At 35.7% G+C, this 20,693-nt stretch overlaps 1 protein-coding gene across 4 annotated transcripts in view; it reads left to right on the forward strand.

Moving 5' to 3' along the window:
• SPAG9 (sperm associated antigen 9) overlaps positions 1-20,693 on the forward strand; it is a 154,110-nt gene that overhangs the window by 23,817 nt on the left and 109,600 nt on the right. For all 4 annotated transcript variants that reach the window (XM_061143714.1, XM_061143711.1, XM_061143713.1 and 1 more), the window contains exon 2: positions 9,343-9,463. In XM_061143714.1, coding sequence (XP_060999697.1) covers positions 9,343-9,463 — 121 coding nt within the window. The remainder of the gene's footprint in view (positions 1-9,342; positions 9,464-20,693) is intronic.

Below are 20,693 nucleotides of genomic sequence, written 5' to 3' on the forward strand. Positions count from 1 at the left end.
GTAAAGAACCCGCCTGCCAGTGCAGGAGACAAGAGACGTGGGTTTGACCCCTGGTTTGGGAAGAGCCCCTGGAGGAGGGCTTGGCAACCCACTTCAGTATTGTTGCGTGGAGAATCCCATGGACAGAGGAGCCTGGAGGGCTACAGCCCATGGGGTCTCAGAGTCGGACACAACTGAAACAACAGCACAGCGCACACAGACGTGTGTGTGTAACTGATTCACTTTGCTGTGTACCCAAGTGAAAGTAACGCAGTATTGTAAGTCAGCTTTACTCCAATTAAAAAAAAAAGTCTCTCTAAAGATAGAAACAAAGCATTAAAAAAATTGTTTTGCAGTTTTCAACTGTTAATTGTATGAAAGAGACAATTCTGTGGATTGTGAAATGTGTAACACAGTATAGTATACTAATTTGACTTACTTACCATACAAACTATAAGGCTGCTAAAAGAAAAAAAAGTACAAGAAATAACAACCATTCCTTATCAGCAGTAACCTCCAAGTAGACAACTATCGTGTTACTTATCTTTGCATATCAGTCTTCTGTCAGTTTTTTTTTGACGATGTCACACGGTTTGTGGGATCTTAGTTCCCCAACCAGGATCTAACCTGGGTCGTCCCTCTGTAGCGGAAGTGAGGAATACTAACCACGGAACTGCCAGGAAATTCCCATCAGTTACACATATTTAATGTTTATTTTCCTCTGCCAAATTTCAAGTAGTGGAGCATAGGGACCAGGAGTGTCTTATAATCTACATTCTCATCACCTTAGAATACTCAAGTTGTGTGTTGAAAGAACGGATGGATGAATGGAATCTTACTTGCCCACTTACTACCTTTTGTGAATCAGAGGAGAGATTTCCAACTCACTCTTTGGCTAATGGTTTACCCTTTACATCATTTACTGAAATTCCAAATCCTGAGTTTCATCTCCTTGGGCATGCCGTGATCTTTATGCCTCTATGCATTTGCATATGCTATTAACTCTGCCTGTAATGTTTTTACCAAATTTTGTCAGATAATATATTTTTTTCAAGGTAGCCAGAATGGCTTCTCTTTCTTTTTTATTTAAAGCAGATTTAGTTACTTATTTCTCTGTGTTTCTATTGGCCCTTATACTTGGTTCCATTGTAGTACTTAGCATGTTATTTTGATAACTATTTCTTTGGTGGCTGTCATGAAGTAAGTGCATAGATTGGTTGAACAAAGAGTTTTTACTTTTTAGTTAATGTGTTATTTGATTTAGTCTTTTGAATGTCATTACTTAGTAGTTTGTAGTAAATTTCTTTGCACTACTTCACTGCCTAGTCTACTTCTGCTGGCATCTGGAAAACAGTCATTGTAAGTGTGTGGTTTTATTTAATTGTAACAATAATTTTTCTTTGACTAGAAAGTGACAGAACGGGCTTCGTTCCTATTTTTATGTTGTCTCAGTTTGTGTGTTAATTTGAAAATACAGGAGTAGAAAGCAGACATGTTATTTTGAAGTAAGTTAAGATTTTAAAACTTGAGTCAAACATGTTTGTAGTCTATAAAGCTATGAAGAGTTTCAGCAGTACTCACATATATATGCTAACTAGGCCACCTAGGGTCTCTGAGCATAGAGGAGAACTTTCCATTAGTGTAATCCATGCCACTTATTGCCTAATTATTTTCACTATAGTGAAATATGTATGAATATATAGTGAAATATAGCATGAGAAGATTCAGTACAGAAAGAGACAGAAAAAGACTCCCATTAGAACCAGGAGTCTATATCTTTTTTTGCGAACAGTCTTATTTTAGCAGCTGATTGAATTTCATGGCACTCTCTATATCTAATTTCTTTCTTAAATTTTTATGTTTTTTACTTTCACATTATTGCCAAGTGCCATATAGAACCAGGCCATTTTCTGAAGTTTTTTATACTTATTATCAGTGTTGTTCTTTTGAATTATCCTACCCTATAGCAGCTTCTTTTCTCAAGATTATCTGTGGTATCAGGGATATTTCATGAAACAGTGGCTCAAAACTAACCTATTTGACAGATAGATTTTTCTTGGAAAACAGTTTTGAAAATTTCAGTCATTTGTTACTTTTTCTTGATTACTCTTTGAAGTCTATTGTGAAGTGTTTGTCCTCCCAGGCTTTCACTGCCTTGTTGTGATCTGTTAATGTGCCTTATCAGAACTGAGGAATATTTATTTTTGTTGTGCAGTAGGAATTAGCATTTTAAAGGAGGGCAGCAGCTGCACATTTCCAAACCAAGATTTAACACACATTTAAAATTCGGATTTTCTGGAGTACTCCTTAATGTAATCATTTTTAGATTAATACTCTATAGAAAATTAGACAGTGGCTGCTTCAGGCTTCCCAGAAATCTCTGAAATATGAAATATTTTCATAGGAAAGTAGAGGGCAGGGTTTGGGAAGGCAGACCCCTGAATGATTAAGAACCAATGTGTCAGATGTTGGATGTTTCAGGCTTCAAAGGTGAGGAAATATTGGCTAATAAATGAGAAAATAGAATAGCTCTTGAGGGAAAGTAGATGAATATATAGGACGCTTTCAGTTTCTTGTGATAGAAACCAACTCAAGCCTCTATAAAAATAGAATTTATTGGCTAATGTAACTGAAAAAAATAAAACAATTAGGAAATGCTGGCTCCAGGAAATATTGAATCTAAGACTCAAATGGTATCTCTAATTAGGGATCCTTGCTGCCCCTGCCACATGTTCTTTGTTTTCTTTTATATTGATTTTGTTTTGAGGCATGCTCTTTCCATCTGTTGAAAAGGATGTCTCTTCAGCTGAAAAGAGGTATAATTCTTTCCAAAAGCTAGCACGTGTCCCAGAGAGAGGACTCTGATCAGTCTGGTTCAGGTTGTATGCCCAGACCTAGGGAGATGGAGTCCTCACTAGTCAAATTGTATGAGCTGAATAGATTTAGCATAAAACTGGGGAGAAGTTCTTCAAAGGAAGATAGTGTGTGCAGAATGTCTACTACAGTGATTGAAAAGTTTCAGGATAGATGAAGTAGGTAATAGCAAATTTCATATCAAAACTAGAGTGTATTTAGTGATATTTATTTCCTAACAGAATCAACCCTGTATATTCATTGGAAGGACTGATGGTGAAGCTGAATCTCTAATATTTTGGCTACCTGATGAGAAGAGCCAACTCATTGATAAAGACCTGATGCTGGGAAAGAAAGATTGAAGGAGAAAGGAGAAGAGGGTGGCAGAGGATGAGATGGTTAGATCTCATGTCCAACTCAGTGGACATGAATTGGAGCAAACTGGGCGATAGTGAAGGACAGGGAAGCCTGGCATGCTACTTGTCAGAGTTGGACATAGCAACTGAACTACAGCAACAACAAGTTTATTTGTGAACTATCCACTTTTCTATATGGGCTTTAGTTTTTTTACTCTGAAGATTTTTTCATGTATTCATTCATTTAACAAATATCTGAGCACCTGTTGTGCACCATTGTCATTCTTTGCCCTGGAAATAAAACAGCAAGCAAAACAAATCCCTACCCACCTGAAACCTGCATTCTAGTGAGGCAAGGCAGGTTATAAATAAGATAAATTACTGAAATATATAGGACCCAGAGACCCCACAGAGACGGAGCCAGAACTGTGTTTGAGTGTCTTCTGCAGAGGTATGGGTCAGCAGTGGCCTGCTGCAGGGGCAGGGGCTCTGGGTGCAGCAGACCTGGGTATGGCATAAGCCCTCTTGGAGGAGGTTGCCATTAACCGCACCATAAAGCCACCAGAACTTGCACAGGACTGGGGAAACAGGCTCTTGGAGGGCACAAACAAAACCTTGTGTGCACCAGGACCCAGGAAAAAGGAGCAGTGACCTCCACAAGAGACTGACCCAGACTTGCCCGTGAGTGTCCTGGAGTCTTCAGCAGAGGCTTGGGTCATCGGTGGCCTGGTTCAGGGTTGGGGGCACTGAGTGACTCCTTGTGGTGGAGGTAATGAAGATAATGGCATGAAGGAGGTTGCCATTATCTTCATTACCTCCACCATAGTTTGGCCTCAGGTAAAACAATAGGGAGGAAACACAGCCCCGCCCATCAACAGAAAATTGTATTAAAGATTTACTGAGCATGGCCCCACCCCATCAGAATAAGACCCAGTTTCCCCCACAGTCAGTCTCTCCAGTCTCTCCCATCAGGAAGCTTCCATAAACCTCTTATCCTTATCCATCAGAGGGCAGACAGAATGAAAACCACAGTCACAGAAAACTAACCAGACTGATCACATGGACCATAGCCTTGTCTAAGTCCATGAAACCGTGAGCCATGCCTTGTAGGGCCACCCAAGACAGATGGGTCATGGTGGAGAGTTCTGACAAAACGTGGTCCACTGGAGAAGGGAATGGCAAACTAATTCAATTTTCTTGCCTTGAGAACCCCATGAACAGTATGAAAAGGCAAAAAGATAGGACACTGAAAGATGAACTCTCTAGGTCAGTAGGTGCCCAATATGCTGCAGGCGATCAGTGGAGACGTAACTCCAGAAAGAATGAAGAGATGGAGTTAAAGCAAAAACAGCGCCTAGTTGTGGATGTGACTGGTGATGGAAGTATGAAGTCTGATGCTGTAAAGAACAATAATGTTAGGTCCATGAATCAAGGTAAATTGGAGGTGGTCAAATAGGAGATGGCAAGAGTGAACATTGACATTTTAGGAATCAGTGAACAAAAATGGACTGGAATGGGTGACTTTAACTCAGATGACCATTATATCTACTACCGTGGGCAAGAATCCCTTAGAAGAAATGGAGTAGCTCATAGTTAACAGAAGAGTCTGAAATGCAGTACTTGGGTGCAATCTCAAAAATGACAGAATGATCTCTGTTCGTTTCCAAGGCAAACCATTCAGTATTACAGTAATCCAAGTCTATGTCCCAACCAGTAATGCTAAAGAAGCTGAAGTTGGACGGTTCTATGAAGGACCTACAAGACCTTCTAGAACTCTGGTCCAAAAACAATGTCCTTTTTATTATAGGGGACTGGAATGCAAAAGTAGAAAGTTAAAAGAGACGACTCTACACATGCACATCACCAGATGGTCAATACTGAAATCAGATTGATTATATTCTTTGCAGCCAAAGATGGAGAAGCTCTATACAGTCAGCAAAAACAAGAACAGGAGCTGACTGTGGCTCAGATCATGAACTCCTTATTGTAAAATTCAGACCTAAATTGAAGAAAGTAGGGAAAACCACCAGACCTTTCAGGTATGACCTAAATCAAATCCCTTACTATTATACAGTGGAAGTGATAGATTCAAGGGATTAGATCTGATAGAGTGCCTGAAGAACTATGGACGCAGGTTCGTGACATTGTACAGGAGGCAGTGATCAAGACCATCCCCAAGAAAAAGAAATCCAAAAAGGCAAAATGTTGTCTGAGGAGGCCTTACAAACAGCTGAGGCAAATACCTAAAGGCAAAGAAGAAAAGGAAAGATATACCCATTTGAATGCAGAGTTCTAAAGAATAGTAAGGAGAGATGAGAAAGCCTTAGTTAGTGATCAACGCAAAGAAATAGAGGAAAACAATAGAATGGGAAAAACTAAAGATCTCTTCAAGAAGATTAGAGATACCAAGGGAACACGTCATGCAAAGATAGGCACAATAAAGGACAGAAACGGTGTGGACCTAACAGAAGCAGAAGATATTAAGAAGAGGTGGCAAGAATACACAGAAGAACTATACAAAAAAGATCTTCATAACCTAGATAACCATGATGGTGTGATCACTCACCTACAGCCAGACATCCTGGAATGTGAAGTCAAGTGGGCCTTAGGAAGCATCACCATGAATAAAGCTAGTGGAGGTGATGGAATTCCAGTTGAGCTGTTTCAAATCCTGTAAGATGTTGCTGTGAAAGTGCTGCACTCAATATGCCAGCAAATTTGGAAAACTCAGCAGTGGCCACAGGACTGGAAAAGGTCAGTTTTCAGTCTAATCCTAAAGAAAGGCAATGCCAAAGAATGCTCAAAGTACTGCACAGTTGCACTCATCTCACACGCTAGCAAAGTAATGCTCAAAATCCTCCAAGCCAGGCTTCAACAGTATGTGAACTGTGAACTTCTAGATGTTCAAGCTGGATTTAGAAAAGGCAGAGGAACCAGAGATCAAATTGCCAACATCCATTGTATCATGAAAAAAGCAAGAGAGTTCCAGAAAAACATCTACTTCTGCTTTATTGACTATACCAAAGCCTTTGACTGTGTGGATCACAACAAACTGTGGAAGATTCTTGAAGAGGTGGGAATACCAGACCACCTGACCTACCTCTGGCGAAATCTGTATGCAGGTCAAGAAGCAACGGTTAGAACTGGACATGGAACAACAGACTGGTTCCAAATAGGGAAAGTAGTATGTCAAGGCTGTATATTGTCACCATGCTTATTTAACTTATGTGCAGAGTACATCATGCAAAATGCCAGGTTAGATGAAGCATAAGCTGGAATCAAGATTGCCAGGAGTAATATCAATAACCTCAGATATGCAGATGACACCACCCTTATGGCAGAAAGTGAAGAAAAGCTAAAGAGCCTCTTGATGAAAGTGAAAGAGGAGAGTGAAAAAGTTGGCTTAAAACTCAGCATTCAAAAAACTAAGGTCATGGCATCCAATTCCATCACTTCATGCCAAATAGATGGGGAAACAATGGAAACAGTGACAGACTTTATATTTTGTGCTTCAAAATCACTGCAGATGGTGACTGCAGCCATGAAATTAAAAGACACTTGCTCCTGGGAAGAAAAGCTATGACCAACCTAGATAGCATATTAAAAAGTGGAGTCATTACTTTGCCAACAAAGGTCTGTCTAGTAAAAGCTATGGTTTTTCCAGTAGTTATGTGTGGATGTGAGAGTTGGACTATAAAGAAAGCTGAGCGCTGAAGAATTGATGCTTTTGAACTGTGGTGTTGGAGAAGACTCTTGAGAGTCTGTTGGACATCAAGAGATCCAACCAGTTCATCCTACAGGAAACCAGTCCTGAGTATTCATTGGAAGGACTGATGCTAAAGCTGAAACTCCAATACTTCGGCCACCTGATGCAAAGAACTGACTCATTTGAAAAGACACTGATGCTGCGAAAGATTGAAGGTGGAAAAGTGGGTGACAGAGGATGAGATGGTTTGATGGCAACACCAACTCAATGGACATGAATTTGAGTAAGCTCCAGCAGTTGGTGATGGACCAGGAAGCTTGGCGTGCTACTGCCCATGGGGTTGCAGTGTGTCAGACGTGACTTAGTGACTGAACTGAACTGCTAGTGTTTTAGATGAGGATAAGTGCAATAGAGGAAGAAACAAGAGAAGTAGTGAGTGGGTGTTGCAGTTTTAAATATGATAGGTAAAGGAAGTCTTAGTAAGAAGCTAACATTTGAACAAAGATGTTAAGGAGGTGAGGGCAGAGTGAGCCATTTAAATATCTGAATGAAGAGTATTAGAAAATAATGTCAAAAATTAAATTCAAATGTCCATGTCTGACACCAGTGGAAGAGAGAATTGGGGATAAAACAATCATCTCAGTGATTTTATACTTCGTATTCTATGCACGTTATTTTTTCTGGATAAAAAGTTTTTAATCACTGTTAATATATTTATATCAGTTAACTATTACTGCATAACAAACCATTCCAAATCTCAGTTATTTAAAGCAACAAGCATATAATAAATGTAAAAAAAATGATGTCAAATAAGTAAGAGGATGATTGATTATATTGGTCCTGCAGAGGCTATGGTTAAGGACTTTGGAAGAATGAAATTTTTTCCGCATATGAAAGTATTTTCAGTATAGGCAAATGTTGATATGATTTTTTAAAAGGGTCACCCTAACTACTGTGTGGAAAATGCATTGTAAAGGGCATAGGTGGAAGTAGGAGGCCAGTTTGGAAAATACTGCTGCTGTACTTATCCAGGCAATGGATAATGGTGGCACAGAGCAGGATGGTGATGAAGATGATAAGTGGTCAAATCTGAAGGTAGATTTGCCAGTGGATTGAATTGAAGTAGAATTTTGGGTCTGAACAATTGACCACAGTAATTTAATGAGCTAGGTAAGACCAAGAGGAGCAAGCTTTGACATGTTAATTTAAGGTTTCTTTTTTTTCCTTAATTATTTATTTATTTTTGACTGCATTGGGTCTTCCTTGCTACATGCAGGCTTTCTCCAGTTAGGGAGAGTGGGAGCTATCTGTAGTTGCAGTGAATGAGTTTCTCTCATTGTGGTGGCTTCTCTTGTTGTGAAGCACCAGCTCTAAGGAGTCCTCAATAGTTGTGGCTTGAGGGCTTTAGGACACTGGGCTTAGTTGCTCTGCAGCATGTGAGATCTTCCTGGAGCAGGGCTTGAACCCTGGCATTGGCAGTTGGATTCTTATCCACTAGACCCCCAGGAAAGCCCTAAGGCTCTTATTAGACATTCAGATGAAGTTGTCCCGTGGGCATTTGAACATTGCAAATCTAGAATTCAGATCTGGGCTAGAGACTGAGTTAGAAATTTGGAGGTTGTTAGCATTCATTTAGCATTTAACGTTATGGTCACTAGGTAATAAGAAGAAACAATGAAGAAAAAGAGTTGTGCAGGGAGTGAGCTTGCCGGTGTTAAGAAAGTGGGGACAAGAGGAAGAATGAAGACCAAGAAGGAGCAATCAGCAAAGTGGGAAGAAAACAAGGAGAAGATCAAATTGGGGGAAATTTTTTTAAGGAGAAATGAGTAGTCAGTTGTCAAATGATGCAGATAAAACAATTCATAAAGCAAGATGAAGAGAGATATATTGATAATTCCATAATGAGAGTGATTTTAGTAAATTTGATTAATGGAGATATTTCTAGCACATGGTTCAGGTAATTTAGAAGACTGTTCATTATTCAGAGAATCATTTAATATATGTTTATTGATATTTCATTATTCTATACTTTTCTGTTTTACATGTTATAGGCTAAGTTAAAAGATTTATATATTTTCTTTGAAATGCATGTTATAATGAAGTAGATACATTTTCATAAACATTATTTTGTCATCTTTTCACTTCTATATTTGGAGACTTTTAAACCTTGATTTTTAAAAAAAATTTTTGGCCATGCTGTGAGGCATGTAGGAACTTAGTTCCCCTGACCAGGGATCAAACCCATGCTCCCTGAGTGGAAGTATGGAATCTCAACCACTGCACTGTCAGGAAAGTCCCCTAGACCTTTACATCTTTACCTTTACCAAACATGAGATTGTTTTGAGTAGTTAATGCCTACTTGTGATTCTTGATACCAAGAAGCACGGGAGTTTATAATGTTAAAAAGTTTCATTTATCTAATGAAAATAATATATTTTTCTTTATTAGAAATTCATTGAATTTGAAGACTCTCAAGAACAAGAAAAAAAAGATTTACAGACCAGAGTGGAATCTTTAGAATCTCAAACAAGACAACTTGAACTCAAGGCCAAAAACTATGCTGACCAGAGTAAGTAAAATATGTTAAAAGAGTGGAATGACTCATCCTGACATTTGACTAAGATTCCAAATATATGCTTGGAATTGTCACCCCAGACTCAAGAGAGAGATCTGAGATCTAGTTTAGTATTTTTTGTTCACATTTTCATGTCGTACCCATGTCTGCAGGAATGACCCAAGTCAGATACCTATAGGACTCTCTTTTTCACTTTACCTCTCAGGTTTTGTTTGTAGTTTACATTGAATAGTAGTTAACATTATACTGTATCCATTATACAGGATTCTGGAGTGTGTCCATGTGGATCATTTCTTCAAATTTTAATCAGCAACACAAAGTTCCATTGGTTTCTGTATTGCTTTGAAATTTAAAAATTAAGAGAAACTCTAGCTTCGGAGTATATATAAAAAATTACTGAATTCTCTTTCATTCCTCTCTAATGGAAAACTGAGGGCATTTAGGGCTATAGAATGTAGTTTTTCAAAATCATTTTATTTTTAATATGATTTCATATATTCTTAATTCAAAAATAATGATTGTTTGTAATTCTATAGACAAGTTCCCCCTTTGGCTAATGAAAGTGGACCTAATTAAGTCAAAATTCAAAAAAGAAACATCATGGCATATTTTCATGTTTAATTCAGGCAGCTTGCTCTCCAGTTTTTTCTCCCAGAATTGTAGACTTTTAGAATTCTAGAGAACAAGAGATGCCCAGCTGTTACTCTTCCCACATCACCCTTTATGGTCATATAGTGACACTGCTGTAAAAAGACTGGCATTTATGAAGAATAACTTTCATCAGGCTTAGAATGTGTGTAATAACTGCTTCTTTTAGGACTCTAGAAGAGTTCAGTAGAGCTAAACCTAGAATCATTGGGATTTTGCATTTTAAGCATTTTAGAACTCAAGGAGAACTCACATGGCTCTTAAGCAGATGTCATAGAAGGGAGCCAGTGGATATTTGGTAATGGAAGACAACTAAAATGAGACAAAATGAGTGATGTGTCATCTCTTTTAGGCTTGTAGATACCTTGAGTGCTGTACTGTTCCTTTGTTACGCATGAATCCTAACTTGATTGTGTTCTCATATCAGGGACATATTTTAGAACAAAACACTAAAAGCTACAGTTGGGACAGAACTATCCTCTAATTCTTTTACCTGTACATTTTCCTCTTAACTTCTGAGAAGTGTTGAGTTTTGTGTAAGAAAATTTTCTTTTGACTTTGAAAGGAACTCCCTGTCTAGAATCTTTTGATGCATTAAATAAGCTGCTTCTGTGATAGGAAATTATTAAAGGAATAATTACCTTATACTTGATAACAGTAGCTTTTACACTTGATCTTAGCCAAAAGGCCAAGAAGCAATAACAGTAGCTTTAAAAATTAATATTTTATCCAGTCTAATGAGTCATACCTACCTTTTTTGGAATTGTCATATTCTTTGGTATCCATTCCCTCATTTCTCTCTCAAAAGTACTATACTGGTTACCATGATTACCATGCGATGGACATGAACTTGGGAGATGGTGAGGGAGGCCTGTTGTGCTGCAGTCCATGGGGTCACAAAGAATCAGACACAATTGGGTGACTGAACAACAATTTTTAAAAATATGATGTCCCTTAAAAATAATTGACAATTCTTTGTGAAAGGGATGAGTAAATTATTCACCAAATATTGGATATGGTCTTGAGCTAAATTTGATCAGAAAACTTTATTTTTGTTATTAATGTAATATTCTAAGAATTTCTCCCCCTGGATGTCTGTCAGCCTCTGCTTTTTTCCTGCTCTTCCAATTTGAAATAAATCTTGTCTAAATAACAGTTAAAGAACTTAAAACTGTGGTTAATCAAAATTGACCATTCAGGTGCAAAACTAATGATCCCTTGGTCCGTGAGTTAAGGCTATCATCAGTCTCCTTTTATTAATGCTTTGGAACTTACTCCCTTCTCCTTTGATACTTTGGAATGTTTCTTATCTTTTCCATCTACTTGTTTTCCTCTCTCTTCTGTTTTTCTCTAAGTTGAGTATGATATGAAATCTAAGAATATCTAAAATTTTTCTTCTCTTTATTTTACCACATTTTAAACATCTGAAAAAAATTGTAGGTAGGGAAACATAGTTTGACCTTTTTCATTTTACTGCATTAGTTTTTGCTTTCCCAGGTCTCCAATATGAATCAAAGCCCCTTTGTTTTTTTAACAAAGTTGATTGTAAGAGGTAATTTTAAAGTATCATCAGTGCTCTATCTTATGGGAAAACTGGGACTGGGAATATGTTTTTTAAAAAGATGGAATCATGTATAAATGGATGGATGGCAGAGTATATAAATTCTTTTTTGTATAATGGGATACAGAATATCTGGACTTTAATCTTAATTCTACTATTTTGTATCTTAAGACTGGGTAGTGATTTTTATTAGAGTCATTGTAACCCAACATCATTGTTTTTAATGTGTTTTTTAGTGTTCTGAACATCTATATTTAAGCGTTTAAGGCCAAAGAAATTACCTATGATGATACCAATAGAGAGGAAGGATGGATCAGTTTTTTCTGTACTATTTTTTGAGTCCATATGATAACAATATCATCCAATTTCCATGTTCGTTTGTATAAATATGTTAGAGTCGTTAACTTTAAAAGACTGTCAGTTTTGATTGACGTGTTTGAGGGCACATATCCATTGTAAAAAGCAGTCTCAGTGAAAGTCCAAGTTTTGCTTTCAGCCTACTTATGTTAAAAGGGGAAATTTTTATGTAGTTACTTGCTATTTGAGAAGCAAGAAAAAGTCAAGAAATAGGAACTGAATTAAAGGACATACTTGACAACTTTTAATACTATAGAATCTATCAGGTTTTTGTGGTATGATTTTTAAATTTTTTGATGATACAAAAATTTTGTTATAATTTCATGGTCATGTTTGATTTTGGAAATTTCTGGTTGCTCTCTTATAAAAAATTTGAACTACCTAAGAAATATTCTGGCTTCTGAAACATGAATAAAGCATTTTTTAAAAGGACGCATATTGTTTTATTTGAGAAAAATAGTAACACTTCTTGGTAGTTAACATCTTGTGAGCTTTAAGGAAGAATTTGGAATATATATGGAGTGGTATAAGGAAGTTGTGGATTGAGGCCTTCTTGGTGCTCTCCAGCTATGAAAGGTGTCTATAGTCAACCTTGCCGTTGACAGTGGTAGCAATGAATTCTTCATCAGAAAATATTTTGTATTATTTTTGTTACATACTGATTATTTCTATTTTTATAAACCAAATACTATCTTGATTAAGTCAAGTAAGTACAGACAGTTTAGTAAGTTAAAAAATATTAAACTACTACTGTCTGCTTAGCATTCAGCCTCTGGGTATGTTTTGGCACAGAACAGCATGATATGGTGGTCATTGCAGTAAAGGAAATCATAATTTTATGGGGGAAAAAGGTTATGTGTATGACCATCTCACCTTTTCCATATGTATCATGCTTTTATATCACTGTATAGTGTGTATATAATTTTGTATCTTTAACATTATCATAAGTATTTTCCTTATTGTATAATCTTTAATCATTATTTTTAAAAATTTATTTTAAATGAAACAAAGGAATATTTTTAATGGTAAAAGGTACAATTCACAAAGAAGATAGACATCATAAACCATTAGACACCTTAACAAGAAAGATACATAAAGCAAAAATCAGAAAAAATATAGGGAAAAGAAAAAATATATAATTATAGTGAGACATATTAACATTTCTCTGAGAATATTTTATCAAATGCAGAAAAAATAAGAATAGGAGCATCTTGAATGATGTTAATAATTTAAATATAATAGATTTATGTTTAATTAATATCATATCCTACACAAATATATTTAAAATTTTTTATCTCATAGATTATTAGATGTCCATAGGACACTTAGAAAAACTGGCAGAAAGGTAAAACATTAGTAAATCTAAAAAAAATAGAATTCTTTTGTGTGTGTGTGTGATTCCGTTGTACATATACATGTATGTTATTTTTGAAATTATTTTCCATTATAGGTTAATACAAAATCTTGACTATAGTTCCCTGTGCTATACAGTAAACCTTTGTTGCTTGCTATGTATCTATTTTTTTAAAATTAGAAATATAGCATTCTATTCATACTAAGTCAAACAAGTGGAATCAAAATGTCATAAATTTTTTAGTTAGGCAAAAATTCATAAGTTTTCTAAAATATATATGTATTATGCATATTTTTAAAGATATATGTATACAAAAGCTTTTCTACTATACTAGGTAAAGGCTTGAGAAAGAACATAAAAAAGAAAGATGGAGAAATTGGAAAACAAACGGATTGAAGTGGGAACACTGAATATGAAATAGAAAAAGTGAAACAAACTAGATAAAAGTAAGGGATCCTCATATAGTCCAGTTGTTTTTAAATATGGCTGCTCATTAAAAACACATCTGGAGCTCTGAAAAAAAAAAGCAATACCTGGGCATTTGTATTTTTCAAAAAGTTCCAAGGTAATTCTGATATACATCTGGACTTTAAAAAGTGATTACAGGTTTTTCTATTAAATGGCAGTTTTGGGATATAGAATTCTAAGTCTGTTGACCAGTAATGATACAGTGGTATTAAGTGAATAATAGTTACATAATCACAATAGTAAAAGATGTTTGTCAGTTTTCATAATCAATAACCAGACAAAAAATGAAAGATAATTGTAACTGCAAGTCATAATGGGAACATGATTAACCTAACAATAAGATAATTGTAATTGCAAGTCATAATGGGAACATGATTAACCTAACAATAAAAAATAATTACATACAATTTGTGGGGGTCAAGCAGAGTGATGTGGGAAGTAGAAGTGTGTACATGAACATGTTTTCATCTGTTCAGCCAGTATGTGTCTTTTGATTGGTGCATTTAATCCATTTACATTTAAGGTAATTATTGATATGTATGATCCTATTACCATTTTCTTAATTGTTCTGGGTTTATTTTCTGTAGGTAGGACTTTTCCTTCTCTTGTTTTCTGTCTAGAGAAGTTCCTTTAGCATTTGTTGTAAAGCTGGTTTGATGGTGCTGAATTCTGTTAATTTTTGCTTGTCTGGAAAACTTTAGATTTCTCCATCAAATCTGAAGGAGAGTCTTGCTGGTTATTCTTGGTTGTAGGTTCTTCCCTTTTATCACTTTAAATATGTCATGCCATTCCCTTCTGGCTTGTAGAGTTTCTGTTGAGAAATCATCTGGTAGCCTGATAGGAGTTCCCTTGTAATTTGTCATTTTTCCCTTGTTGCTTTTAATATTTTATCTTTATATTTAATTTTTGTTAGTTCGATTACCATGTGTCTCAGTGCGTTCCTTCTTGGGTTTATCCTTTCTTGGACTCTGTGTACTTCCTGGATTTGGTTGATTATTTCTTTTTCCATGTTAGGGAAGTTTTCAGCTATTATCTCTTCAAATATTTTCTCGGGTCCTTTCTCTCTCTTTTCTCCTTCTGGGACCCCTATAATGCAAATGTTCATGCATTTAATGTTTAATAATTATTTTTTAAATTGTGTGCTCACACCCATCATCCCAAAGCTATGCCCTCTATTGACAATTACTGTTTTCTCTGAGGAACTTTGCTTTCTTCTTTTCTCTGAGAATTATTTAAAGGCTACTTTGGTTTTTTACCTTGGCTATTCAGAAATTCAGAATAAACTTTTGAAGTACAACCATAACAACTGGTTTGGGCCATATTACTTGAGTGGTGTATTTAAATTGTTTTTTCCTTGGTCCAAATTTTACACATAAATAGTGAATTGTTAAGATACCTAAAACCCTTTCTGGAAAGAAGGAATACATGAATTGGTAAAAAGTAAATATAGATGAATTAAAAAAAAGGTAAAAAAATTTCTATTGGTTGGCTGGACATTTTTTCCTAGTGTAGCAAATCATATTATAGCGAATATTTTTGTCACACCTGGATTGCCCTCTTTTGGTAATTTTCTTAGGATATAATTGGGCTTCCCTGGTGGCTCAAAAGTAGGTCAAGAACATGAGCAAAATTACAGAAGTGGGTCAAAGAATATGAACATTTAGTGGTTTTTGGTATTTAGTAGTATTTGGCTATTTTTAATGTGTACAGAATTGGTGAAGTAAGAATTAGTAGCAAACTCCATTTAATTTTTTATAACATGAATTTGAATCTTTATTTACAACATATTAGCCCCCAGAATTGTTACAGAACTGTTTATTATTTATTTGATTTTTTCTTGGGAAAATTTTGTTGCCCTCAAGTTTAAAAGAGATAGCTTTTTCCTTGAATTGTGTAGAAGATGGCAAGATTTAGTGATTTTAAGCTACTTAAGTAATCTCTGATTCTTCCCTTTCTTCCTTTGAATGAAAATCCACTTTTTAAAATTAAATGGAAAAATGCTTTTGACCCCTGAAAACATTTATGGTAGAGTTTCACACTCTGACCTTTCTACACTTCTATCTCCTGTATTTGCTTTTCAAATTTGGCATTGATTTTAGTCTAATAAAATACCTTCAAGTCTTTACCTGAAACACTTATTGGAAAGAGAAATCTTCTTATTGGTCATAAGAATTAGCACATCATTAGATGGAACATAATGGGAAGGCAGTAAAATTATTAACATAATTTTAAAGGAATAAATGGCTTAAAACATACTTCACATTTGAGAATTATTATTTAAAAGTAAGGGGTATCTGTTAGTGATGTGGCTGATAAATTAGAATTTTCACAACGCAGAACAAAAGCAATCTTTCAGCTAACAGGTATAATTTCACACCAAAGTTAATAGTTGAGAGGACCTAAATATTTTCTGTCACTTTTTTTAAGTTATTAAAAAAAAAAAAAATAGTTTCAGGCCAATACAAAGCTTTATCAGCATTTTTACTGTACTTTGCAATTGGCAAAGAATGTTAGAATTTCAATAATGTCAGAATTTCAATAATACTGTAGTAAGTTACTTCTGTTTTAATTTTATCTTGTCAGTAGGCAGTCCCATTCTACATTATTTTTAGAATGATGTAAAGAGATATGATGATTTATATTTTTGTTGAAAGCATATTCGTTAAGGCAGCTTTAAAGTCTCAGATTTATATTTCCTGATTTTAAAAAATTACAAAAATAAAATTTATTATATGGAAAGTTTTTGATAGTTCATTTAACTTGAATCTAGTTCTTTGTAATACTAAGAATATCTGTATATTTAATAGGCCTTATATAAGGATTTTTTAAAAAGAGTACATGAGAGGGAAGCTGACAATTTGGCACAAGATATGCAAGATAGTATTTATGCAAATACTAACATTTTATTGCTTCTGCTTCATTAGGTGTAATACCTGTGTGGCCTTCAGATCTGTTTTATGTTTTATTATCTGTATTTGGATTGTTTGATTTCTGCAGACATGTTGTTGATTGAGAAGCTTAAGGTTGAAGTTCATAATTAATATCTAGAATAAAGTTTCATGGAAAATTAATTTTATGAGTAAGACTTAAAGGATTGATGGTGATTTAGCTTAGAGAACAGAATAAACATGAATGGTTTGCTTCTTCTTTACTAAAGAATTGAGTAAGGAAGATACCAAGTTGTTTTTCTATAAATTTGGAAGATTAAATCAGAGAAAATGAACTTGCTGTTTTTGGTTGATCATGAGGATGTAGTTCTTGATCATGAAGATGATAACATAGGAATATGTGCTGAGGGAAAACATGGATCCTCCCTACAAAGAGACTCTAGGTGGCATATAATATCTGTTTGAAAAATCTTTTGTTGAAGGTTAGGGACATGGCGAAGGACTTAATTGGCAGAGCAGAGGTTTTAATTTCTGTTTTGATGTGGTTGTGTCTGATTTGTTTGCTCTCGAGCATTTGATTCTTGCTTACCTGTTGAGACGTTTAATGCTAAATTGTTCAAGGAAAGCTTCTGAAAGACCAATGTCCGTCTTCCGAGGCCAAGTAACAGTTGGATTATCTGCCTTCCTTGAATAGTAAGAATTGATGATTCCTTTTGAGAAGGCAAATAATGAGTTGGATATGGAGTTCTAGCAGGTCTGTTTCTCTTTCTTCCCCCCATAGGCCTATCAGCAGTCTGATGGGGCAGAAGACAACAGATGGAAAAGGTGTTCCAAACTTGGCAAAGGCCATCAATCTAAGGAGGTAAGCTCTGATTTTGAGCAGGTAGAGCAGGTGGCTCTTCCTGCCTTAATCATATCCTCTTGCTCTTTGGAAAGATGAATGGAAAGAAAGAGCAATTAAAATGAGGGTAAAGTATCTTCATTAGCTATTCTAAGGGAAACATTTTGAATTAGTCTTTTGATTCTTCTCTTATCTTTCCCCCGTTCCTCCTTTTTGTTTTTTGATTTTTTTGATACCTTGATTTATTTTTTTCTCCCATTGAATATTAACAGCTTAAAAATTGGCAGATTAGTTATCTGTTGTTTTGGGATAGAAAGAATGAATAGAATCTTGTTTATTTCAAGTTAATCTCAGCTTGTGGCTAGTTTGAGTAAAATGATATGATTTTAGGATTTTTCCTGAGATTATTTTGAAGTTTGGATTCACATGAGAACTATTAGACAAGAAACAATCTTTTCTTGTTTAAGATTGTTCTTCATATCTTCAGATATGATACAACAATATAGGTATAGGTTAACTTTATGATACTTGAGATTTTGGGGGTTGTCTACCATCTTTGCCCAGATGGGCCTTTCTTTCCCACTTTCCCATCCCTTCTACTTCTCTTTTCATTTCCTTACTGATTACTTAATGGCATTCAGGACTTTGAAGATATGGCTCTTCCCAACATTTAAAGGTACTTTCAATTATACACTATACCATCTCATGTGACTTAGGCTTTGAGAAAACTGAGTCCATTGACTATGCTGTTGTGCTGATCTAAGTAGTATTTTAAGAAAAGAGTAAAAGATTCTTAATTTGTATATGATCTTGGTGGTTAACTCATATATCTAAAAATATAATATTGATTTTCACAATCATAGTACAGATAAACAAAACATGAAATGTGGGAAGCCATAGATAGTTTCTGTCAAGATACTTGCTGGAAATGTTAGGTTGGAGAAAATAATGGCCAAGATAATATTCAGAAAATCATCCAGAATAACAAAGACATAAACTATTCTTTAACACCATGGGATAACACACTTTTGATAATTTAGAATGCCTTTTAAGAGATTTTTAATGCATGTTTGTGAGCTAATGTATGAATTAAGGCAACTCTAGTTAGTTGCTGTAGCAAACAAACCATAAAAGACATATATAATGACTCAGATGTTATATGTTATTTTTTGTTCAGATGTTATATGTTATTTTTTGTTCTTGTGAAATTTTATTTGCTGTGCCATATTACCCAAACCAGGGGTTAAACTCAGGCCATGGTACTGGCAGTGTTGAGTCCTAACTCTTGGACTGCCCAGGAATTCTTTCCCCATATGAAATTTAAATTGTTTCTAATACATGTCCTTTGAAGACACAGACCCTTTCCAATTTTGCTCCAAGTTTGTCATACCTACATTGAGTTGGAGGAAGAGGGAAAGAGCATGGAGGATTCCATGTGGAAGGTTTTTATTGGACCAGGCCTAGGAGTAGCACACATAGCTTTTGCTTCTACTGGCTGTATAACTCAGTTAGAAGCTCACTTAAAGAGGCTAAAATACGTAGTCTAGCCTTGTATCGCACAAAAAAGAGAAACTGCTTTGGGTAAAAATATCTGGCTAATCTTTCCTTTAGCCTAAAAGCCTTAGTAGATGGTACATGATTTTGCTCAAGTATTGAAGCAAGGGAGGGGATGTACCTAAAGCTAAGCAACCATCTGCCTGCCTATTCTTTCTACTGTGAGTAAGTAATCTGAGGAAGAGAAGGTGAGCAAACTTTAATGAAAATAGAGCATTTATGATTTGTACTCTCATCTGATTCCCCCCCCCCCCCATTTATTTTTATTAGTTGGCAGCTAATTACTTTACAATATTGTAGTGGTTTTTTGCCATACATTGACATGAATCAGCCATGGATTTACATGTATTCCCCATCCCGATCCCCCTTCCCACCTCTCTCTCCACCCAATCCCTCTAGGTCTTCCCAGTGCACCAGCCCCGAGCACTTGTCTCATGCATCCAACCTGGGCTGGTGATCTGTTTCACACTTGATAATGTACATGTTTCGATGCTGTTCTCTCGAAACATCCCACCCTTGCCTTCTCCCACAGAGTCCGAAAGTCTGTTCTGTACATCTGTGTCTCTTTTTCTGTTTTGCATATAGGGTTATCATTACCATCTTTCTAAATTCCATATATATGCGTTAGTATACTGTATTGGTCTTTATCTTTCTGGCTTACTTCACTCTGTATAATGGGCTCCAGTTTCATCCATCTCATTAGAACTGATTCAAATGAATTCTTTTTAATGGCTGAGTAATATTCCATGGTGTATATGTACCACAGCTTCCTTATCCATTCGTCTGCTGATGGGCATCTAGGTTGCTTCCATGTCCTGGCTATTATAAACAGTGCTGCGATGAACATTGGGGTGCACGTGTCTCTTTCAGATCTGGTTTCCTCGGTGTGTTTGCCCAGAAGTGGGATTGCTGGGTCATATGGCAGTTCTATTTCCAGTTTTTTAAGAAATCTCCACACAGTTCTCCATAGCGGCTGTACTAGTTTGCATTCCCACCAACAGTGTAAGAGGGTTCCCTTTTCTCCACACCCTCTCCAGCATTTATTGCTTGTAGACTTTTGGATAGCAGCCATCCTGACTGGCGTGTAATGGTACCTCATTGTGGTTTTGATTTGCATTTCTCTGATAATGAGTGATGTTGAGCATCTTTTCATGTGTTTGTTAGCCATCTGTGTGTCTTCTTTGGAGAAATGTCTGTTTAGTTCTTTGGCCCATTTTTTGATTGGGTCATTTATTTTTCTGGAATTGAGCTGCAGGAGTTGCTTGTATATTTTTGAGATTAATCCTTTGTCTGTTTCTTCATTTACTATTATTTTCTCCCAATCTGAGGGCTGTCTTTTCACCTTGCTTATAGTTTCCTTAGTTGTGCAAAAGCTTTTAAGTTTCATTAGGTCCCATTTGTTTATTTTTGCTTTTATTTCCAGTATTCTGGGAGGTGGGTCATAGAGGATCTTGCTGTGATTTATGTCAGAGAGTGTTTTGCCTATTCATCTGATTTTTTAATAACTTCAGAGTTATTGTGGTTTAATTTTTATTATCACTTTAAAACTTTTT

The sequence above is a fragment of the Dama dama genome, chromosome 5, assembly GCF_033118175.1.
Source record: "Dama dama isolate Ldn47 chromosome 5, ASM3311817v1, whole genome shotgun sequence".
Classification (NCBI taxonomy): Eukaryota; Metazoa; Chordata; class Mammalia; order Artiodactyla; family Cervidae; genus Dama; species Dama dama.